This window comes from Nicotiana tabacum, chromosome 4 (assembly GCF_000715075.1).
Source record: "Nicotiana tabacum cultivar K326 chromosome 4, ASM71507v2, whole genome shotgun sequence".
Lineage (NCBI taxonomy): Eukaryota > Viridiplantae > Streptophyta > Magnoliopsida > Solanales > Solanaceae > Nicotiana > Nicotiana tabacum.
In genome coordinates, this window is record NC_134083.1 from 9,527,460 (window position 1) to 9,552,692 (window position 25,233).

Below are 25,233 nucleotides of genomic sequence, written 5' to 3' on the forward strand. Positions count from 1 at the left end.
TTCGGTAGTATTTGTTTAAATCAGTACTAATAAGTATATTTTAATAAACAAATGTGCAAAAGGAAAACAAGAATTATCAGAATTGACTACAGAAAAGTACAAATTTATCAAAAAGTAAAAATAAAATTCGAAAAAGGTGATTTTTCAAGCATGAGTGGATTGTGATTAAGAAATGAGTTTACCTTATACACAATAATAATATAAAGAATTTTATTTACTGTTATAGGTTATTTATCATATTTTTATTAAGTGATTGATAGTATTAAAAAAAATTATCATAGTATAAGCATAAATATTATCTCTCTTCAAAAAGAAATATACAAATATGAGCTCTTTCTTTTCATATGCAAACCCAATGAGACAATAAATTAACAAATAGTAAAAAAGTTATTTCACTGCGTTTTAAGGGTTTTAATAAGTATCTTGGACTAGAGGATTGTGCATTTGATTTTTCGATTTGCTTTCGGTTTCGATTTTTCGGTTTTTGGTTTTAAAACCGCTTAATATCTATAGCTTACACATTATGTGGTCCTGTAAGACAGTTTCACTTACCACTCAAGCATATGGTCATTCAAAAATCTTAAAGCTAATCGTGATCAGTTAGTTTCACATCAAATTCATTAATTCGACAATCATATAATTCAAAAGTCACAAGCAAAGGGGATTAATTATACCGAAAATAGACCATTCTTGCCTTTACTGCTAGTGACAGTTCCGATGTTCAGTCCCAAACAAGATGGGGTCGGCTATACACCTCGTGCTAGTTCCTACAAAGTTGGGAAATATATACTGTGATGTCCAAGCTGGACATCGTGATGGTCGTTTTTTCTATCGACAGTGAAACCTCCTTGGCCAATCTTCGTTCTCCATTCGTCAATGTGAATGAACTCATAACAGCCAAAAAAATCTGCCAATTGTTTGAACTGATAGAAGGCTGGTGGCACAGCAGCAGAAGTGAGAAATCCAAGGTCTTTGCATTTCAGAAAACAAGAATGACTTAAATTGATTATGAAATGCTGTGTGTTATAAGTGCTTGGTTGCTTGAACTGGCTGCACTATAACTCCAGCTTAAGTTTAAACTTCACATAAAGAAATTTGAAAAAGAAAAAGAGTAGAAGCAAGAATGTTCCTGCACCTTGTGAGCAATGGATACTCTGGATATGCAAAAGAGTAGACACGAGGAGATAATTAGCAGGAAATAAAGAAGGATAAGGAGAAAATAACTCAAGTAAACATCCTTTGTTCCCTTAATTAAGTTGCAATGCAGCTACTAAGAGAGTACTGATATCTTCTAGAACTCATATGCAGTTGGGGCCCAATTGTATGTATAGGATAATAGAACTCCTAGTACTAGCAAAGGGATTAAGAAGTACTCAAAAAGACCATTCATAGGGTCCTATCCAAGACAAAAAATCACAAACACCAGGTTGCTCAAAGAAGGTCATGGACCAAGGACTTTTTGAGGAAATCATTCACCTTGGCCTTTGAATCTTCAAATTGCTGCATGATCATTTCGTTTTCACAACGCGCAATGCCAAACTCATCCTCTTTTTTGCGGATTCTTTCTTGCAAAACATGGCATGTTGCAACACAAGCGGCCCACTCTTCCTTCATTTCCTCCAGCTCTTTCTTGCTTGTCTCCATCACTGCGAGGTTCCTGGTTTTTGCCTCCTTCAATTTGCGACTGTCCTTGACAAGTTGCTTGGCCTGAGAGATATCATTCAACCTTCGACTGAGCCACCCTACATCTATGTTGGCAGACTCGAGATCTCTAACTTCATCAAGCATGGATTGGAGCTCCTTGGGGTTTATGCTTCGGAAATCTGTTTCCTCCAATTTCTTATAGATGTCACAAAATAACTCCAGGAGCGATGAAGAAATATTCACTGAAGAGAAAGAGCTATTCTTCGCAATGTCTCCGTACTTGAGGAAGATCTTCTGGAGAACAGGTGCTGCTTCCTCCTTAACTCTGTAACCGTTAACCACGACTGACAGATGAGCAGGTTGAGATCCAACCTCATCAGCATCAGAAGAATAGTCATTCATAAGTGCAGCCATCCTTGTAAGATTAAGGCTCATGGTTTTTGTTGGATGCGCACCACTCTGGTTGCTTCTGGATTCTGGTTCGGTGGCATTAGCATTTAACACCATATCACCCTTACTTTGTTTTGCATTGTTCTCAGCTACAACTTCAGGGAAAGGAGCTGTTTCAGTGTGTTGCCCCGGTTGCTGATTCTCCACATCCAAGGTGCCATGGTTTGATAGAATAGAATGATGATTAAGTTCTGCATTAGCATCTAAAACCACATCAGCCTTACTTTGTGTTGCATTGTTCTCAACTACAACTTCAGGGAAAGGAGCTTTTTCGGTGTGTTGCCCCGGTTGCTGATTCTCCACATCCAAGGTGCCATGGTTTGATAGAATAGAATGATGATTAAGTTCTGCATGCACGGAATCATCAACCTTCTCATTTGTTGCATGAGAGATTCCAGTGATAGGGTGAGCAGGAAAGTCACAAGTAGCAATTGAAGAATACGACGCCTGTAGAATAACAAACCAAGTTTAGACTGATTTCGTTATTAAATGAAGTATACTATAACTTTATCAGAAAGGACCGCAGAAAAAATGTTGAGAGATATAAAGATTAAAGATAAATACTCATCACAGCCTCATTCTACAGAGTCACACCCAAAGTTATATACTCCCACTTTGGCATGTCAGACACTGAACTATATTTCTCTATCTGCTACAATAATTTCAGAAGGAATATGTTTGACTGGGAAGTCGACGAGTGACACAGTCAGTGTGCAGTTTAAAGAAGTTAAAGATGAGGAAGCACAAATCTATCACTCACACAAAACAGCACTGCACACCATTGAGCTTGGTAAAAGGACAGAATTTTCAAGACAAAGCCACAGCTATTTTTTGCTTTAAATTTAGATGTTTGCAGAACTTGAAAATTTGGTCCAGTATGTCCTTGGATAGTGGTGTGTGCACTCTTGTGTGGATTTCATGGACTCTCTTAGTTGAAGAGTATTCTGTAAATTATTGGTTGTAAATATTTAGCACCTTCTCGGTGCTACTATTGATGAAAGTTCGCTCGTACTTATCAAAAGAGTTTGAGAAAGTTTCAATAGAATACCTTAACATGTCGAACTGCAGACCTTGATGTTGCAGTCATAAACTTACACTGGCTAAGGACTGCCTTTAAATAATTGCGAGTTTGATACCTGGGATTGGGAGATGAAGTATCTGATGGCGCAAAACCCTGTCAAAACAAAAAGAAATAGGCAGTTAGTTAATACAAGTCTATTTGTCTATGTTGGGGGCTTAGGAAAACCATATAAGCAGCTTTATGGTATATATGAAATTGACATGAACTAGCGAAGCCATTCGACATGTCATGCAATCCAAGTGCTACAATATTGTGGTGATGAACAGCAAGCAATGTAGCTCCAAAAGTCCAAACATATATGTGTAGCTTATTCTAATAGTTCGGAGCAAACAGATCGTGCCAATGGAAAATGGCTTTTTTAGGATAAATCTTAAAACACCGTTAGATACCTACAGGAAAAAGCATATCCCTAAGGGAGTATACTATTTTTTTGTATTGAAAGAACATAAAGCCAAACATGTTTGCATTCTCCTGTTCCTCTTTTTATATTTTGCCCTCTCAAATATCTCAGCAGAGCAAATATATAACCTATGAAATCATGCTAATTTTAGCATTCATGTAATGACCCAACAACAACAACAACAACTATGCCTCAGTCCCAAATAATTATGTCTGATTCTCAAACAAGTTGGGGTCGGTTATATGAATCCTCACGGACCAGGTTACTCCATTTAAATGCATCTCATGCAAATATTTATGTAATGACCCACTAGCCGAAAATCACCAAAATCCTTTTGAACTTCAGTTCAGAATCTTTTCTAAAAGGAGTCGTTTGCAATTTTAGCAATAGGATTGAGATGAATAAACCCTCTACCTCTAAAACAGAGCATACATCCTAAAACCTCTTCAACACCTCTTAACACAAGTTAACACATTTTAGATTTTTATTTTTTGCTAATAGACATTTCAGTTAATGTAACATGCAATACAACCTTACCACAGAAAAACCAAAGAGAAGAAAGAAAACAAACAAATCAAGGGGGAAAAAAACAATCTCCAAGTCCTTAAGGGGTTTAGAGAACAAACCCTTTGTTTTCTCTGAACCAGAAAAAGAGGATATGAACACAAAAAAATGTAGAGCTGAAGAGTTTTACCGGAGGTGGTGATAGTGCAGCTTGAAGAGATGAAGCAGCGTTTAGTCTGGCTTCTAGTTTCATCATTTTCACTCTTTCACTCCCAATAGGAGGAGCCCTTGTTTGCTGCTGTTGAGAATATTGTCGATAAGTCTCTCCTTGTTCAGGTCTTGTAATTTCTTGAGCTTCATCTCTTCTTCGTCTTCCTCTCTTCCCCATTTTTCTCTGGTTTCTAGTTCTACTACACTTGTTTATTTCTTGCTTTACTCAAAGTTCAAATTTTTCTCTCTTTCACTGACACAAAACAGCAGACTGAGCTCTACAAAACATACGTTGGGCAGAAAGGATCGTCTTTGTTACACGTGTTCAAATGCTATTAATTGCCGGTACTTTTTAATTTTATTCCAACAATTGTATGAGGCAGATTTCAAAGTAATTTGTCATTAATGCGGTCTTTATTACTTAAAATTTGAGATATGGAAAAAGATAAAATATGATGTTCTAGAAATATTCAGAAATTTGTTTATATCAATGATCTATCTTAAGCTCCTTATGAATTTGCATGGAGTATTACTAAGTTTAACGACGGATCTGTAATAAAGGTCTTAATTCCCTACGGATCAGACATATGAACTATTAAAGTGGGGGAAATTAGAATAAAGAAAATGTGCAAAAGAAAAACAAAAGTAAAACAAGAATGATCGTAATTGACCAAAAGAGAAGTACGGGTTATCAAGAAGTAAAAATACAATTCGAAAAAGTAATTTTCAAGCTGGAACGTTGCGGATTATGAATAAGAAACGAGTCTGTGTAAGAAAAATAACACTATTATCTACTGGTAAAAGTCATTTATCATATACTATAAGCTACCATCCAAAGCATGCTTGCTTCAACTAACTTTTAAGTCATCTGATAATGTAAATCTTTTTTCACATTACCATAGGAGTAGTATACTAGTAAATCTCTTAAGATATATGCACTCAACCAACCCGTTTCTTTTCATAGGCATGTTTAGATATCTCCAATTTAGGCTTAATTAAACATTCACTTAACTATTGCTTTAGCAATCTTGATGAAAGAAATGTGGGACTATTACATATGCTGCTCATCGAATGACTGGTCCTCAATCAGATTCAGATTGTTTATAGTAATGAAAATTTACGCAGCAGGCATAGGATGATGTGCAGATAGTTATTTGACGTGAAGCTTTCTTAAAGAAAATACAGAAGAAAAGAATCACACAAAGGATCACCTCGAGACCAACGTTCTAACCTTTAGTCAAGCCCCTTTCTTTCACATTAGTCCGTTAGTTCTACAACGGGACATAAATATCATCCACAATTAAAAGAAATACAGCACTGCACCCGCATGAATTTATCGTTTTCTCTGAATACTATTGCAAAATTCATTTCACATAAGAAGCATTTGTACAAATAAAAATTGGAGAACTAAATGGAAAAATACAACATGCCCTTTGAAGTCATCTTTTTTCTATGCTGATCGAATGCAGGATCCATACGACTTCTGAGAGCTCGCATTTCATTGAAAATGCTTTGCGCCAAGCCACAAACACTTTCCTGGTATTTGACCCGGCCCCTGGCAAGACGAGAGTGATACTACCATCTTCATGTCAAAATCAGGGGTAGAGAACCAGTCTTACAAGCAACAAGAACATCCTCTGTAGACCTGAAAATTTTCCTCTCGAACCATCCTATTGATGTCAGTGTATACTCTAGAAGCTCGATACAATTCCAGTTAGCTTCTCCAGTGCTCTTCCAGAGAGATTACTTCAGGTCAATGTGTATAATTAGATGCGCAGATCCTTAAGCGTGTTTAGTTTCTCTAATCTCCCATTTGATGAAAGAGCATCTCCATCAGCATTTAAGCCTGCAGCTCCATTTGCAGCGGATTTTTGTATCTGATTGTTAGCTGAACTTGTAGCAGCGGAGCTTCGAATACCTCCAAAGTAAATCGAGTACGAGAAGTACTCAGCGCAACGAACTTTCCATCCTACAACAATGCCTCAAAAACATCAGCACCCATAGAATCACCAAGTATCATGTAAAATTGACTGTTACTATGTATTTAACAAAAAGGTATCAACAGAAAATTAATATACCCAGCAACCACCCAAATCAACAGAAAAGGAATACATGAAAAAAGAACAGACTACAACAATGATATACCAAAACCAGAGTCAAAACACATGCACGCACTTAACTTTACCTCAACAACAGGCCATGGAAAGACTTAAAGAAGCTTTGCCTATACTACAAAGCCATTTCCTCTAGGTGTCACTCCTGTTGGACACGGTGGATCTATATCATTTGTTACTTTGATGCTTATAATACCATTACCCAAAATTTCATCAGAGATTAAAGGGGGGTTTGGGGGGGACCGCACCCCCGAACAATAATTCACTGAAACACAGAGATGCATATTTTTCAAATAAACAAGCTATTAAATAAGTGCACCAAGCAAGATGGTCTCATTCAACTACAATGAAGATTGAAGTTAAGGTTAAAATTGGTTAGTGTCTTGGCCTAAAATAAAGGACTGTTTGGATGTATACATATCCACTTGAGCTAAGAAGAACGGAAACGATCAAGATGATCTTATGGCGCAGTGAGGTACTATGGCTCATGCCACTACTATTTATCTATGTGGATCTTACCAATAGGAGTCTCAAGTGAATGGTAACAAAATCTATCTACTGGTGTACAAATTATCCAGTCTCCCAGGGCACTTTAACTCTTACCTTATATGGCGACTTTCCTCCATCCAAAACTTAACGATAGACCACATATATTATACACTGAGATGACATCATTTAGACTGATTCATTCATTTTCAAACTTTAAACACTTCAACACCTAACTCAATTTTTTAAACAATTCACACATCAAACTTTATAGCTCCGCAACAGTAAAGAATACGTCATACCTTTTTTGGACGGGGAGAAAATTGATAGAACTACCAGTTAATAGTGGTCTGAAGATACACTCAGCCATTCTGAAGTCAATACAATTCACAAGAATAAACAGTGCAGTGGAAAAAGGTTTAGTGATTTTGTCAAGACTCTTCTTTTTCATTAATATAGGTGGACATGCAAGTAGCATATGCATGCCCCATCTCTCATAGATTTAAGGAATATGTATACTCTCTTACCTCTAAGAAAACTACGGGAAAACCATGACAGGTAAGAACAGAACAAAAAAGAAACATTCTGTAATCTGCTTTATCAACAACAAAAAAAAAAAGGAAACCTTCTGCAATCTGGCTGTATTTAAGGCAGAAATTTCTGGCATATGCACTGTATGACAGGCAGAAACTTCTTCAACATGTATAAGCAACATGATGTATCCATTGTGGACATAGATGCATAGGTGTCTCATACAACCCCATTTTAACTTGGAATAGTTTCAAAGGGACAGCGAAACTTTTCAAACCATAAGGGAGTTGTTGGTCATAAAACCCAATCTAAGGATTACTGTCCTCACCTCTGACGAAAGTAATAAGATGTACAGTATGAAAAATTAGAGAAGGATGTAAAGAACCTACTGGATGCTGCATCACGGTCAGCCAGAGTTGTCCCGAGGAGTTTGTGAACTGTAATGCAGTCATTCAGTTTCCACGAACTGACATTTCCTTGTGCCCCATCTCTAATTTGGAGAAAAAGTTAAAATAGAGTTGATGTTTTGCTAACACGCATATATAAAGAAATATTATTAGCTATGTGATGATAATACAAATTAATGTGATGAAAGCAGAATCATACATAGAAACCAGATCATTAGCCGAGTCTAAAATCAGTTTGACAGCCTCAGCCTTCTTGTTTGGTTCCAGAACATATAGCAACTCAGCCACAGCAGCCCTATGCATCAATGATTCTGCAAATACCGTGCAATGAGAAATAATATTTTCACCAAGAATGAGAAAATACTAATGATGTAAAATACACGTATAAACTAATAAAGTATTATTCCTGTCAGACACTGACCTCTATGTTTTTCAAAAAAAGTGTTGTTTGCGTCAATTAGAGATTTCCCGTGCAACTGACTGAAAAGATCAATTAGAAACATACAGAAATCTTAGTCTAATAACAAGATCCAACATGTAGAATATCAACATTTATAACATTTAAACATAAGATACATAGAGAAAGGGAAGTGCATTCAAGATAACCTAAAGGTAGGTCGCTCTGCTTCCAAGACACCCCAGATGAGCTTTTCAGTATCAGTTACTGGAGTAGTCAAGGAGTCAATTTTATGGAAGAACTTTATCTGGAAGAGATCATAGTCCATATGAGAAAGAAGCAAATACGAATACTTTGAGAATAAAGCATGAATACTATAAAACAATTATTATTAAAAAATTTGATATCAAAAAAAGCATACCAAGCACAGATGTGATTTTGGATCATCTGCATCCAACCGCATTAAATACTTTATAGCCTGGAAAAGAGCAAAGATCAAAGAGATTGTTTATCAGTATTCACAAAACAACTAGTACTATGAGTACGTCCTAATCTCAAACTAGATGAGGGTCAGGCAAACGAATCCTCAATAACCATTACGTTACGTCTAGGTGCCCGTTCCATTCTAACACTTAAATTCGTGAAACTAGGAATACTATTAAACCTCACACTTATCCTGACCCCGCATACAATCTCTAACCAAGACTAAAAGGGCCCATATCAATCACTGCTGACCGGACATGATACAAAAGTACCAATAATGACTAAACCTTAGTTCTCGGTATCGCCTATAAAGATTAATTGATTCCATGCTTTCATTATGTTCTATGTAAGTCTTTGAGAAAACTACATATGATGAGAGGTCTACCTCATCCTTTTTAACATACTCAATGGCGGAGCATTTAAGGATCTACATTGAACATGACCCAACTATTTATGGTGACATTCTCTCATTTTCTTTTCTATTATAAAGGAAACTACCTGCAACGCTAGCAAGATCTTCTGCTTTCTCATGTTTACTTCAAAGGACAGCAAATGTGTCTCCAAGCAATCTGACGAGTGCTTTAGGAGAAGTTTGAGGTACTTTGAAGCTTCTGCCAGAGGATCTTCAATCTGAAAGGTTTAGTGACAAGATAATACTCTGTCAAAATCAGAAAATATTAAGTGGCTGAAATTATAAAACTTTGTTCTTTCCCATTTTACTGGACATTTGCATTTTTTTTAGCATGATAAATGTTTGACACGACATCACAAGTAACAGATGTTGATCACTCAAAATGTCAAACTTCAAATTCCATCCAAATTCAAATCCGAAGTGCAACAACATAATCCAGCTTAATTAATTCCAAAAGAGATTATGGAATAGTTTCTCCTGACTGCTCTAAAGACATACCAAAGATATTGTGCAAAGACTGGAAGACAATTCATACCTAAAAGATGTGACAGACGGCAGAAAAGGCAATACCTGAATCAATTTTTCACCATGTGGGTCAGGATCTACCGGCTTCACATGGCGCTTCCCTGATTTAGTAACATTAGCTGCATTGGATTCCTCATTTTTAACATCTGCTTCCTAAAATCATTCAAAAGATTAAGGCACCTACACTACATTAAAATTTCCAAAGAGCAAGAGGAAGCAAATTTGAGTACTTTCTTAGCTCGTGCTTCGGCTTTCCTCAGTTTTTGTTTTAATTTCTTTTTCTGAGAGGGAGGCAACTTAGACATCTCATCATCCTCTTCAGATGCTGATTTCAAAGGAGAATCATACAGCTTCAGATAGCATCTGATGTACAAGCAAAACAAAGCATAATAAGACATAAAAAGCTTCAGCAACAGCAATTCTCAATATGCTTGCAGGTAATCAAATGGGAAAGCTAGGACACTATAAGCAGGACTATTCCAATCTTCTACCATTCTACTTCAACAGAAAAGGTCACTTATAATGCAAAACTGCTAGGTGACGGCAACCAAGAATTTTGAAGGTTGAGCAAGTCAATAGCCTACCTGATAGCACCACAAGCTGCTTTGCGAAAATAAGCATGTGAGTGAAGCCGATCTTGAAACTTTAGCATTTCCACGTAGGTCCGCAGAGTCATTTTCCTTAGGCAGTAAGAGTGGAAATCAAATTGGTCCTCTGTGATATCCGCATAATGCTTCTCGACCGCCAGAAATTTCTTTAAGGCCCTTCCCAGCTCACCCTGGCGAAAATAGCTTTCCCCTGATGCTAGTTCATACCTTTCATATTAAACAAGAATAGTAAGATGAGCACACACAGAACTTCAAATCATGATCGGGCTCCAAGAAGAGACTTACCACATGCACTGCATGTCGTAAAGGTTATTGTGTTGATCCCCATCTTTGGTGAACAGTACAGCAGTCTTTTCAGCCAAAGTGACCTTCAGTCCAGCACGAAGGAGTTGGAAGAGAAATTAGGAGCCAAGGTAATTCACAAGAATTGACAACTCCAAGAGAAAATACAGTTCACTAAAGAGACAACATAATAAAGATCTCCACCTGATCTGCCTGAAGCATACGCTTAACACATTCGCTATTAACATATCGATCTGCAAGATCCATACACCTAGCTTCATCAGCAAGTGCAGCAGCTGCTGCCAAGTCACCAGCATGCTTTAGTATGCGACTCTGTGTTGAACAGAAAACAAGAAAGGTTATCAAGTGTAGATACATGAGGCACAAGCAATGATTTATTAAACAAATCTTAAGTTACACCAGGTACCAAAATCCTGGAACATGATTATAGAATTTCAGAGGAAAGAAGAAAGTAAACTTCTCCTTTATTAGTCAAGTAACTAGTTCATTCAAAGTTTTATATTTGAGTTCAATGTCAAAAAACTTGTCACAGTATTAATAGGCCTCTCATCAATGTGAGCCCTGCAAGGTTAATTTTTGGCTTTTCTTTTAATAAAGAATGCTAGTTACAAAAGACAACGGAGAATCACAAAACATACAAGAAAATGATAATCACCAAAAAGATGGGACAAACCAAGCCACACAATTTATCATGTGTGAATAATATCTTTAATATAGATGGTAAACAAAGGCCTAATTTTGGGGCAACAAAAAAGGGAAGATGAAAGTGAGTTTGAAATCATAACAGATTTTCAACGAGTTTGGTGTCAAAACTAACACTGAAAGGGAAATTTTGAATACAACCAAAAGCCCATACTTGGGTGAAACATAAAGGAGAATTATTGATAAAGGAGAGAGGTTACTTTGTAGCAAACTTAGAGCTTTGACAAAATGAAGAAAGTTTACTAGAAGAAGTAAAGCCTCGCAATACTTATATGAAGTAGTGGAGCTCCTTCATTTTCCAAATGATCCTACAGATCCAACTTCAAGCAGATAACATCACAAAGAGCAACATATAAACAGCAATTCAGAAATTCAGCAATCATCTTAAAAGCCAAAATTCATAGTTGATTTCTCAGATGTCAATATAAAGCTCTATCAGCTACATAGGATAACTATCATTCATGTTCCTTTTCCTTTCCTACATTTAGTAACAGGTCTAATGTTATTGGATAGTGCGTAAATGTCACCAGTCTTAAAAATCAATCAGTCAACTATGCCTCAATTCCAAAGTAATTGAGGTCACGGTACAAATCCCATATTTCCATTCCACTATCACTCATATTCATGTATTAAAATAATTTGCTTTTAGGTGTTCTCTATAACTAGAGGTTTTTAAATCTCACACTTATCCTTACACTAACATGCAATCTCTAACAAAACTGAAATAGACACCGGCCAAATACCGGTGGTAATACAAGTGTAACACGAATCGTCTTTTTCTTCTTTCTTTTTTTGGATAATGGTGATGTTCGGGCCAACTTGCGCGCACCTCGGCTATTCCACCGGATACCCGTTATCTCCTACCAGCATAGTTATCAGGTAACTCCGCCCACCAAGTCTTAGATACAAGGGAAAAAATCACCCCCAAAAAAAGACGGTACGTATAGCTAGGCCGTGAACATCCAACTATCGCATTGTAAAAATTGGATAGGTTCGATCTATAGTCATTAGGGCCTCCTAAAACGATCTACTAAGTTCATCGAGTTGTTCCAAAAGGATCAAAAAGGCCAGTCATTAATGGAACTCCTTGTCGGCTCTAAGTAAAATACTCATTTAGCCGAGGGCGTTTTTTTTTGTCTCCGCTGGGTTGAACCCTGTTCTCCAAGTATTCACTCATGTCAATGACCTCTACACCACACCGTAGGGTGCAAAATTTAAAGGATCATTTGGTTCTATTGTAAAAAAAATAATGGGAAAGAGACTGGATAGCCCACCTTTCATTTTTAGAATCTTGACCAAAGCAAAAATCCTCCAGATAAATACTCTTCTCCAGAAAAATACTATTTACTTGACGTTTTCAATAAGACCAAAAGAATTTAATTCAACAATTCCAATCCGTTACTTGTTTTTGCTTTTGCACCAAACTAAACGACAGTTCAACAAGGGAAAAGACTGATTTTAGTATTACTTCACAACACTTTTAGAGCATAATATTGGTTAAACATTTATGTTTGATGATATCTGAAATATGGAAGCTCATCTTCATGTAAGGAAAGTAACATCAAGATACAAAATATGGGTATTACCAAACAGCAAAGTCAAAAGGATACCAAAAGTAACAAAAATAAAAAGATAATAAGCCAATATACCTTGACAGAGTATAAATCTATTACAGTTGGAGTGTGCTCAATTGCCTCGTCAATTTTAGTAAGAGCAATGTCATACTTGCCGCATCTATCATAGTGCTGCAGGAGCATAGTTATTCAGCAATTGAGAAAGTGAAAAGGAAAGAAAGAAAGGTTTGACTAATACGGAGGACACTGAGCAAACCTGAGCCAAATAAAATAAAGTCCACATAAGTGTTGAAGGGGGCTCCTTTTCCACACTGCATTTAAAGCATAAGGTTACATCTGTAACTATACAATCCTAAACAAACATAGCAAATCCCACAGAGACCATAAGGAATCACGATAGGCATTGAACACACAAAGACAAATTACGTTTACACGTTAACAAAGGCAAATTATGTCCCAATTGATTTGGTTTTAGTTGAATTCTCAACTGCATCCTGGCTAATTATCATGGCTTTTGAGATAACTCAAATTACTATTACTCCAAGTTACATGGTTACACTGTTTTTACATGCAGTTGTCAGTTGATAGATAATAGCAGTCAATAGTGCCTTCGAGATTCCTGAATAGCAATGACTATAACAACAAAGCATCAGCAGGAGGAATTATCAGATTCCACGAGAAAAGGCAATGCATTTGCAAAGTTTTTGAAGCTAAAAGTATTATGGACTAGCAAATTTTTTCCTATCCATGTAAATTGAAATATCCAATGTGGTCCGATCCTTCCGGAAACCATGCGCATAGCGGGACTTTAGTGCACCAGGCTGCCCTTTATGTAGGTTGAGGAATAAGAATGGAGAACAAATCAACTGATCAAGTACCAAAAGGGCAAAGGCTCGGTCCTCAAGGCTCAAACTACCTCCGTAAAGTTGTATTGACTAACAGAAGTATATTATCTGGTAAGAACATAGGGCAGTAATTGAGTAATACTGACGAGGATTTCTTTATGTGAAATATAACTATTCAGGATATTCATCTTAAATATGGTAGTTGACGTTTAACACAAGCAATACATTTTCAAGAGCATATTTAAGAATTCCCATGAATTCAAGTTTCATCATTCATGATAAGTTTTTTGATCAACTAAAATTTGAAACTTTTTTTTTTTTGATAAGGTAAAGATTACTAAAAATTGAAACTTTTCAGGAGCGTTTCAGCTACCCTTTTTAAACTGTGTAACATTTTAAAAAATAAGGAAATTCACAATATGTATAGGTAAGATAACAAGTGAAAACGAAGAGGGTTGGACGGTAACTCCCCCATAGAATTGTTACTTTACAACCAAAAGGTGTAAACTTCAATCTATACAGGACCCTCCCTTCCCCCCCCCCCCCCCCCCCCCAAAAAAACAACCCCCCCCCCCAATAAAAAAACAAAGTTTGAGAAAAAGAGGAATAAAATATTTTAACATAGTATACAACCTATACACCACACTAGTTCCTGGATTATTAACAAAATCAAAATACACAATTGTTTGAGCATCAAAGATATAGTATGTTTTGGAGAATTGAGAAGCAAAAAAATAGTATTTCAATGTGATAAGTATGTAGATTTCAATGATAGTGATGTAGTTCACTTAAATTTTTATAAAAACTACATTTCACTAACTTTTTTTCTGAGTGTGCTAGATGTGCAACTATATCATGTGATGTTCCGACAAGGCAACAACTGTGGAGACTGTACACCGCATGACCATATCCATATGTCACTAACTTATTAAAATCGTGCTTGTTCTTTCCACACGCTCAATATAACAAATATATACAACGCTTACCCCCAAGACACTGGAAAAGAACTTCTGCTAAAATAGTTTCCAGAAAAGATCTGGAAGTTGGTAATACTTATCAAGAAACACCATAATTTCAAAATTGTATTTAAATATCTTTTTGTTTGGTTCAAAGATAGAAATTTCTTCAAAAGACCGACCCTTCCTGTCAAATTTGCATAACAATGAATTAGCTATCACAGGAACTTCTTCAAAACAGGTCTAATCTTGACCCAGAATACTCATCAGAGACTATCAAGCCCTCGAGGTGATCTTAAGAAGAGTTGAGATAGTACATGATGAAAAGCACACAGACTAGTCAGGCTTCTTACTGACATGGAACTGAACTAAGAAGCGGTTAATAAGGTCACCACAGCAATTTAGTTATTCCTTCCATGGAATCAAGAAACATGCCATAGTGCAACATAGATCAAAAAAAGGGGAATTTTTATACCTCCCAGGGTATCCACCAGTACTCTTAAGTGACTGCTCAAGCTTCAAAACCAATTCCCCTAGAATATCAGCCTGTAAGAGATTTAAGAGAAGCAGACATCAATCCAAAAAATAAGCAGGATTACATTAACCATGCAATTCTCTTTTACGTTAAAGCACATCAAGGAGCATCTGCACTAACCTTGCCAGGATGATCATATAGCGGATGAAGATCAGAAAACAAAGAAGGAACTCCCTACATATGCATCAGCAAAAGAAATATTAGCTCAGCTCTAAGACCAAGGAAACCCAACAGGATGCAAGTCTAAATACTTTTGTCAGAAGAGGTCGAATATAATTTTCTGCAGCTTCCCGAAACTTGTCATCTCGGAGAAAATCAAGTGGAATCCTCTACATAAGAACATAGAAAAAGGAAACAAAGGAATAAGAAAAGGAAACAAATAAACAGAGAAGTTTATTATGCAAACTGAAAAATGATGTTTAATAAGATCATCACCTTTCCTACATCAGAAAAATAAGATCACGACTTGTCCACAAGCAAACAAAGAGAATATTTTTGGCTATTACTACACAAGAGTATTTTTTTATTTATATCATTTTTTGATAACCGAGAAATCCTCGAGGGCCAGAGGCGCATGATTAGACGATAAATACTGCCATAATGGGCCCACTACTCTACCTATCTCCACTTAAAACACATAAGTACTCCTATTACAAGGAGTATAACATTAGAAAGTGAGGAGCAATGTAACAACGTGCAACTAAAATCTCCAAAGAAGACCAAGTTGGAAATCCTTCACCAAGAACACTATCTTGTCCTTAGTTCTTTCATTGCATGTGACATAAACTATATGCTATAGCCAAAATGTTATATCCTACACTTGCTGAACGTATTCAGTGAAACGCAATGCTTAGGACATAAAACAAAATACTGAGCCTGTTGCAACACTAGAATATCAACAGAAGTTTACTGTTTAACATTAAAGGTGGCATCAGTCATGTTGAAAAAACATCAAAAATGTGCCATAGAGGCGGCTAGCATCAGCAGAGATCATTAAGCAGGATAAAGCCAATTACCTTTACAGCAGATGATCTATTATACTGCTGGGCAAGTGCTCTGTACAAAGTTTCTAATCTATCAATTTCATCAGCGGTATATAGCCCATTTTCAGAATACAGTCCCAAACATCTTTGTAAACCTTCATAGTATCTGAAAGTTACACAGAACATATGACGGGAACAGTTACTTCTTCAGCTTAGAGTAAAGGCAAGAAAAATGCCGTGTTATTCAAGAAAATAATAAGGTGTGGCAACATGAGAAGCATAAATGCATGCCTGCAATTATAAGAAACCAGTCCAACATACCCAAGCCTGAGTGTTCGAAAAGAGGGAAATAGAAGAACCAATGTAAAATTGTAAGAACGATTTCATAACTCGAACCAACTTAATATTGATTCCTTTCATTGACTTAACAGAGTTATACAAACCAAACAGGCAACAAAGGAAGTCTCAGACTCGCTTCCCCTTTCCCTTGATTACCTTGTACCCAACACATATGAGGTATGATGTTTCATTTTAGACCTTAGATACCAGGAAATACCCTTACCCAAGCTTACAGATGTTCCTGTCATTGCCAAAACCCTTAGAGGTTGCTCCACTAGCACGTTCACGGGTAGTATGGAGACAGAAATAGGAGAGTTTTTTGGGATAGAGAAGGACTTACAGTTGGGGAATAGCCTTTTATTTCTTGTTTCCTTTTGGTGCACCCATGAGGTTCAAATTTGTATAGAAGTTTGGGTGTCTCCTGGGGAGGATTATTTTGTTTTCGTAGGTTCTCTACTTTTTGGTATGTGACTTGCATATAGGAATTCTCCCTATCTTTAATAAAATTGTTTACCTAATCAAAGAAAAGGGGAGGGTTTTTTTTTTAACCTGGACCTTGAATCATGAGGTGAACAATTTTTTATACGTATTTTTGCTTAATTTGTACACTTCGCAAACACAAACCAGACACTACGAAAACCGACTAATTAAGAAGCTTATTAGATCTTCTCAGTAGTTGCATGTGTTTTTTTTTACCTGATTTCTGCTGAAAGGAAAGAGAACAACAGAGAAGACCTCCAAAACAGAAGGGACCAAAGAAACAAAAAAAAATATATATTGAATGGATGCAAATAAAGACAAAAACAACATCTTCCGAGTATCATAAATCAGTTTCTTCCTGATGTTCCAATACAGTTTACTAAACAACAGAAATATGAATTGGAAAATTCCATTTTGTACTTGGCTTAATTATTGAAAAGAATGCCTCAGGAGAACCGCACCAAATACAAATCTTGAACCCAACACCTGATTTTGAAAGGAAAGATTTGCACAAATAGAAAAGATTTAGGTATAGTTTCACCTGATGACAGTGATTTTATTAGATAAATGCTACGTCGCAGCAAAGTTCAACAAACAAATTAGATAATTATGTACCTATAATTGTCAGGATTCATGGTGAGAAGCACTCTGAACAATCTTTCACCTTCCTCGAAGCGCCCAAGCTTCAAGAGAATTGAAACTTCTTGCTCCTTATAGGCCAATTTGTCGACCTAAGGTGGCATAATATAGTCAATACCCATTCCTAATTTGAAAACAATCTCATGGGACTAAATTTTATGTACTTGCCATCTTTGACTCCTCCTTGTGTAATTCTTCAAGAGCCCTCTCAGGAAAGCCATATTCCTCTAATAAAGAGATCTGAAACAGTTCATACGCACATGACACTGAAGTTACAGGAATAAAACAACATCATCTTCACAGGCAACTAATATCTAAAGGCTCCATAATCAGCAATGCCAGCAAACACCATCAAGTTTTTTTTTTGATAAGGTAAATTGTATTAATCAAAAGGGAGAGAACTCCCGTATACACGAAGTATACCAAAGACGTAGAGAATTTACATCAGAACATGATTCTCTACAAAAAACGCCCAATCTTCTATACAAGTAGGGCTAAATGAGGGCACCAAAAAGCGATCAAAGATAAAAGACTATTCTTAAGATGTGGAAAAGGAGAAATTCTCCCCCATGTAAAAAGAAATGAACATATGAAATCCCCCCCCCCCAAAAATGAAAGAAAACACTCAGCTACGTTAAGTTACTAGCTAAACAAAGTCCACGATTAAAGAACCACAATGTTTTTACGCAACTCATGATCATCCAAAATGTTCTTCCCAGATATATAGCAGCTTGAGTATTTTGCATGACTATAACACGATTCTATAGCTATCCTAGGCAGCACTTTCAGGTTATCCCAAACAGTAATAATCAGAAACATTACAATTGATGTGTCCACAGTCACTTTTTATATGTGCAACTATGGGATATGTTTCACGGATAGACACCTTTCTGCATATGGAGCTAAATCAACCCCAATGTATATGAAAAGGTAGAAAACCTACACCATCTTGAATCATTTTATTGACAGTACATCCCTGAAAAATTTCCAGCTTGAAAAACTATTCTCATACTACTCCATTTAATTTCTGAAACAGCAAATTCTAAATAAATCAGCCTATAGGAAGTTTCAAGCCTAAAAGTGCAAAACCTTAATAGTACCAAACTAAAGCAGATTTGTATTTTGCACAAGAGTCTTTGCTGCAGCCAAACACAGTGCCCAGATTAGGAAAAATCTTAAACAAACGTAAAACCCTATTCCTAGCAGCGACTGTTACCTTGTACAAGAGCATCTCCCCATGTTCACAACGTTCATTCTCTGGGGGGTAGTCATCATCAAGAGTCCCTTCGTATGCCTCAAGGATATCAACAGCTTTTGATCCACTAACAAATAACAAATGGAACTACCTCAACATGCACAGATTAGATAATAGAACTGAATGATATCGAATCTCAAGGGCCCAAATATTTGTGAAATAAATGGTATAGCAGCAACAGAAGATACCATTACCACAATGCATGGAACTGCCTAAACAACCAAGTATTTTCAGGCAAAAGAAACCCACTAAAGATTACAAGAAAGAAAACGATTAACTTCCTCTTAGACACTAGATAATAGAAGTTTTGATGATGCAATATATTCACCCAGTAGCTATATCAGACTTCAAATGTTATGATGACTTTTATTTATTTTCCTTTCTGGTCTATTTTATTGCTTTTCAACAGCATAGTAATCCATGCCAAAGTGATAAGAAAGACTCAAACAGTACAGCATACCAAGTGATAAAACATCTCTGGTATCTTCATGCTTCAATTATCTTAAAAGTCGTCTTATTTATTCTATTGAAGCATATTAGCTAAATGATAAATATGACTTAAATAACAAATTAGCCACATAAGCAACCTAAATGTTGTCCACATATAAATTCAAAAGAGGTGCTATTGGTGGAATCTAACAAGAGAAACTGAAATTAAAAGAAAAAAATAAGAGGAGTCCAATCAACTGCCAATTTCCTGATTTGTAGATTGGAAAAAAGAGTTTCATTATTGTAAAGTCAAATGTCTTCAAAATGTATATTTTTGGTGTAGGAGGAACATTGTAATTATTAATAGAAGTAGTATTGGACTTGGACTCCCTCGTGCGATAAGAGTCAAATCCACATTTTGCAGGCTTTTGCTATCTCCTTGGTACTGATTAGTAGAAAAGATCAACTGCCAATTTCCATTCAAACAATATTTAGGTGTTGATATTATTCCCTCACATGGATGTTGAACATCAGAACGAACAACATATAATGCAGCAGTCCTCAAAGGGCATCAAAACAAAGTCACCAGGAAGGAAACACACATCTAAATTCTAATATAGCAGTAGCTATTTCTACCAAACTAAAGGCAAAGCGTACTTTGAGTTTAAATGATGAGCAACGGCAAAGCCGATCCAATTCATACGATGATTTGGTTTTAGAGTGAGCAATTGCTGCCTTGTTTCAACAAAACCTTCCAAGTCACGCATTTGTGCCTGTAAAAGAATCAACGCATAAATAGGACAGAGCAGGATAGGTGAACTTAACAATGAATAGAAAAGGTAGTCGGCATGACGGAATATATTATTCTAGAGCTGTTACTGGATAAGCTCTTAGTTATAACTCTAATAACTAAACTTTGAAAGGCTGAGACGATCAGTAAAGAAGCCATTCCGCTGACTAAATTAGACAGACAAAGATGAGATCAAGTAACCAGAGCAATTCACAGAATCACCTAATAAAACAAAATATGCAGTCCGTATGGGCCAGACTTTCACATTTACAAGTTTCTGTAAAATCAGCAGCTCTATGTAATAAGCAGTGTCTTAAGAACCCAATTGATGAAGATGACAGATATGCCACATCAAATATAGTACAGTGTTAAGAAGAGCACACAAAGGAATTGCTGAAATGCTATAGAGATAATAGATATGAGCATAAGTACATGTCAAATTGCACTTGGACCAACAACAGAAGAAATGGAACACCATCACTGTAAGACTCCAGAAACAGCACTTGGATCAATGAAAGAAGGCATAAAACACCAACCATGTGTAATTCCAGAAATATATTTGTCACAAGGAAAATCACAACAATATGCTTCCGAAGTATGTGTGAGCTTGAAAATAAAACTAAGTACCAATGAAAAAAATAATGGCAATAATTATAACTGTATATGACGAACTCCTAGTCCACCCTTTTCTAATACAAAAACTTCCTATAAAATCTGCTTACTATACTACTTGTGGAGCAGCTTTAAGAACTCCTTAAGGGACACAAGTGGGAAGAACTTAAACACATAATATTAAGCACTAGCAAACACGTTAATGAGGCTTTAGGTTTGATGAGCCCAGGGGGGAAAGAATCAAAGAAAGATAAATTGAAGTGCACAAATGTTCAGAAAGAAAGAAAAAAGAACAAAAACTGAAACCAGATCAGTTATTAAAAAGAGTCTCACCTGTAGAAGGGATAGGTCTCGCAATATCTCAATATTGTCAGGATCAATCCTGAGGGCATTTCGATAGCACTTAATTGCTTCTCGGTACTCTCTATCAGACCGGTATAGTAGACCATAAACATGCCAGCAAACATGGCTCTTAAGGTCATTCTGCAAAGATAGAAGGGCAATTAATTCCAAGACATCACAAACTAGAATCCAACTTAAAGGGCTAGGAGTTTTTTTTATGAAAATTCAAAAAACAAAAGTAAAGAAAAAAAAAAAGCAAAACTACACCTTCAATCCAAGCCGAACAAGTTCGTATGCTTCTGACTTTCGGTCCATACAATTCAATGTTAAGCCTTTCATTGCCAATGTTTCTGGTAACCACAGCATAAAGTAAAACAATAGCATCAGCATTTAGAAAGCCACAGAGAAAAATGATAGTCATCAAGAATATGGGTGTCTTATTGATAAACCGTACATCAGCTACCACATCGTCAAAAGCCACACTGGTGATAATATCAGGAGATGAAAAGAGATTATGGTTTTGTTAGGGTCTTTAGGGTTTTATGGAGACAACAATGACGTTGGAGAGAGAACAGGGAATTAGGTTCAAGGGTTCTGTGAGGTGGTTCAGTGCCAAAGTTCCAGATTCATTACTCCTAATGATAGTGGCCAAGATATGTTATCAGATCTGAGGGCTTTCATAGCTTAGTTGAAGTTGAAGCCGTCTAGTTTGAAGTTGATCCACAGACAACGGCCACATACCAAGGCTATCAACGTCACAGCTGGTGGTGCACCTGTCTAAGGCAGCTCCAACAGCAGTGGCAGTAGCGATAGTTGCAGTGACGGGGGATACGGCAGTAGAGGTGGAAGATACATTGGGCATACGGCGGTGAAGGAGGTAGATACGAAGGTGGTGATGGTGGTTAGGGCAGTGAATACGGCACTTGGAGGTGGTCGATTTTTTTCTTTGATAGGTACTTGGAGGTGGTTGATATAGTGGTTGTGATGGTTGATATGGCGATGGTGGAGGTAATCAATACGGTGGTGGTGGCAGAGGCGGCATGGTTATGGATGAGGGTATAGCAGTGGAAGAAGTGGGTGTCTCAAGTGTGTTGTTGCTGGGCATTTAGTAGTAGTTGCTTGAAGTGTGGGAAAGAAGAGCATTTTGCACGAGAAATCCCCAACGGTAATTGTTGAAATCTGGTAGAAACAATAAGATAAGTATGTATGTCCACAGTTCACAAATTTTTCTATGCTTTACACCTTTTAGTAAGTCATTTCATTTTGAACTGGTAAAGTGGTAAGCAATTAATGATTTCGACTGATCATTGCATGTGGCCACCATTGCCTGCTCTCATTTTGCTTTTTAGTAGCAGCGGTTATGGTTTAGTAGTCCAGATTGAAATTTTTGGAAACTGGTACTGGTACCACAAGAATGCACTTTCTGTACACGTAATTATACAAGTTTGGAAAATTGGTCAATTATCAACTGCTAGCTTTAACTACCCTTTCAACAAAATAACCCCTATATATATCTGCTCAAGCTCTACTCCTCTATCTCTCACCCTATCTTCACCCTGCACACACATGGTTTTACGATTTGCGCTCCTATAACTTATCAAATGATAGCAGTTTGAACCGCAAATTCAAAAACTTAAAGGATAAAAGCCCAGATGCCTACAGCCTTTGACTCTCATAGAAGTACCCATCCTTCATCCCTTTACCGATTACGAAGTTCTCAAGAAACAATCAAGCATGTTAAGAAGTGTTTTTACATTTGATTTATTGATAATTTCTCCTATTTCATTCGGCAATATTTCCTGATTTCAGATAGTGGCGGAGTCAGGATTTACTACAGAGGGATTAAAAAATGTCACACCTGGGATTTGAACCTATGACCTAAAATAATTCTTGCACCCCTTCACCACTTTACTATAATCACTCCTCAATGGGGTTCAATGGCTTATATATAACCCAAAAAACTAATTTTTACCCTATTTGCACAGTATAAATTTTCATCAAAGTGGATTCAATTGAACCCCCATTTCGTCAGCAGTTGACTTCTGCATCTATCAGTGTCAATTTATGGATGTCCCCGAAGGACCAACTTCATCCATCACTGCTACTGAACCAAACCAGACTGGGCCTAAAGACTCGTAAATAATCGGCATATGTGTTTGTTTCTCCATCTTCATATCATTAAGCAACAAAAAGGAGAGTACATAGCACCAACTAGAAATATGCCCTCAGGTTTAGGACTTCTAGCCTTGATATCAAACGAACTTGTTGCTTCTCAGATGGCTATTTATGTCCTACTGCCTTCCGGCATCTACCGCAGAGAGAACAAGTTAGATGCTTTAAACGGGTGAAGTTAGTAAACTATTTCAATCTGACACTCTAACATGGTAGAAATGGCTTTAAAGTTGAAAGTCACCACCAAAAGGAATTTTAAATTGAACAAACAGATGTTTATGTCTAATGGAATGTCACCTTTTTAATACTTTCATTCTGGATATGCCATAATAGAATTGGACTTACCTCCATGATCAGAAAATTTCTTGAGAATTGTGTCAGCAGCTTTTAGTCCTTTTTTATACTGCTTGGTCTCGTATGATTTCTGCAGGAATTGAGAAATAGGGTATCAAATTAGCCATATTTTCAACAATCATAACAATGCCCCCCGACAGAATAAAAATAGTGTCAGATCATCTTTTCACGTCAAGTCAAAGATAGTCAGAAATGAGGACATACATTCCCAACAAATTAACTTAGTTGTCTTATGTGGTTAACAAAGCGATGGTAATATTAGTCAGATAACAAAGTTAAAATTAGTTATTTATCAACAAAAAAAAAAAAAAAAAAAAACTTATGACTTGATAGTGAAGTCCTGCAAGTGACTCCTGCTACTTTACAACCAAAACATTTTGAATGATTCAAAAGCCTAAACTGAAGCTTATCATTGGCATCGTCAATTGCCTCAAACATTACAAATAATGGCATTCAAAGCGATGTCTGAGTAAGTGTTACTGTCAGCCTGCAACCATAATCTTCTCTACATCACATGACAAGATAGGAAAGAAGAAAATGCTAACCAACTAACTCAAGACGAGTGCAAGGATGATGACTTGTGTCAATGGCAGAGGAGTACAAAGTACTAGCATTATTAAAATACCTTTTTACATGGAAATCATCCCGATTTTAAGATTATTCAGTCGGCGCCATTTTAAACTCACTCAAAACAGATGCTTGATATGGAAAACAACAACAATAATATGTCACTCCATCCAAAGAAGTATTTTGACCGAATGAATAATCACCAGTATTAGTTCAAATTCGCATAGCTAAGTGAGGATTGAAGTAACATTCAAAATTCCCAAATTCGAATGTTTCAATCATCTTGAAAGGTCAGTAAAGTAATTGGCATAAAATCTAGGGTTTAAAATGGACAACAATTACGTGTGAATAGAATTTGATGCGACAAATAAAACTCGATTAGAAGCAATTCACTAAAGAGCATAGATTGAAGTAAAAGATAGAATTGAATACTTACAACGATGAGTTTGAAGAGGTTAGCCTCCTTGGGAGGAAGCGAAGCCCCCATTCTTGAGATAGAGAGATAGAAACAAGTGAAAGATGGTTAGATTGGAAGTGGAAAGTGAGGGCTTCTTTTAATTTAAGGGCTGCGATGGAGAAATAGGAAGGTGGAGGGCTGGGAAGAGTGGCTTTTTATCTGCTGCAACCCTACTCAGAGTAAGGAATTAGGCAAGCAGAAGCTTGCCTAAATAAGGGATTTACTAAATCAAGAATGGAAATATTTTAAAACTATTATAAAATAAAAACTATAAAGTAAATAAATCGAAGACAACTCAATATATTATTCAACTTCAAACTCATTTATATAATGAACTGAAACTACTATATTTATAAAAGAAAGGAAGTAGCTGCGAGACTTTTCTTGAACTGCTCGTAAGCTATTTGCTGCAAATCATTTTATTGAGTTGTCTGCATGCATCAGCTGCTTGTAGATAAATTTTAATAGAGTATCAAACGGATAATTTTTTTTAGGATGATTATCTATAGCAGAGTAATAAATAAACTTACACATTATAATTATTTTCATAACACTCCCCCTTGGATATTCATTAAAAGATATCGTGTCTCGTTAAAACCTTACTAGAAAAAATCCAGTGGGAACAATTTTAGTGAAAGGAAAAAAAA

The 25,233-nt window shown here is 36.5% G+C and overlaps 2 protein-coding genes across 3 annotated transcripts; both read right to left on the bottom strand.

Moving 5' to 3' along the window:
• Positions 1 to 1,227: 1,227 nt before the first annotated feature.
• On the bottom strand, positions 1,228 to 4,682 carry LOC107763994 (uncharacterized). Its single transcript, XM_016582517.2, has 3 exons — positions 4,270 to 4,682; positions 3,143 to 3,268; positions 1,228 to 2,541 (listed from the first exon to the last, which is right to left on the bottom strand). The coding sequence occupies exons 1-3, from the start codon at positions 4,465 to 4,467 to the stop codon at positions 1,432 to 1,434; spliced, it is 1,434 nt and encodes a 477-aa protein (XP_016438003.1). The 5' UTR covers positions 4,468 to 4,682; the 3' UTR covers positions 1,228 to 1,431.
• Positions 4,683 to 5,521: 839 nt separating this feature from the next.
• Positions 5,522 to 24,816, bottom strand: LOC107763992 (N-terminal acetyltransferase A complex auxiliary subunit NAA15). 2 transcript variants are annotated; one of them, XM_016582515.2, is made up of 26 exons: positions 24,566 to 24,816; positions 23,554 to 23,632; positions 21,304 to 21,386; positions 21,028 to 21,177; positions 19,950 to 20,065; positions 18,825 to 18,930; positions 17,777 to 17,848; positions 17,585 to 17,700; positions 16,184 to 16,316; positions 15,419 to 15,496; positions 15,288 to 15,341; positions 15,108 to 15,178; positions 13,088 to 13,142; positions 12,907 to 13,002; positions 10,739 to 10,867; positions 10,538 to 10,620; positions 10,229 to 10,459; positions 9,875 to 10,007; positions 9,690 to 9,797; positions 9,206 to 9,337; positions 8,646 to 8,702; positions 8,434 to 8,531; positions 8,249 to 8,307; positions 8,027 to 8,138; positions 7,810 to 7,910; positions 5,522 to 6,258 (listed from the first exon to the last, which is right to left on the bottom strand). In XM_016582515.2, exons 1-26 carry the CDS (start codon positions 24,614 to 24,616, stop codon positions 6,056 to 6,058), a joined length of 2,706 nt encoding a protein of 901 aa, XP_016438001.1. In that variant the 5' UTR covers positions 24,617 to 24,816; the 3' UTR covers positions 5,522 to 6,055. The 2 variants fall into 2 exon arrangements, with proteins under 2 accessions (XP_016438001.1, XP_016438002.1); XM_016582516.2 differs by lacking the exon at positions 15,419 to 15,496 and having other exon boundaries at positions 24,566 to 24,815.
• Positions 24,817 to 25,233: the final 417 nt, after the last annotated feature.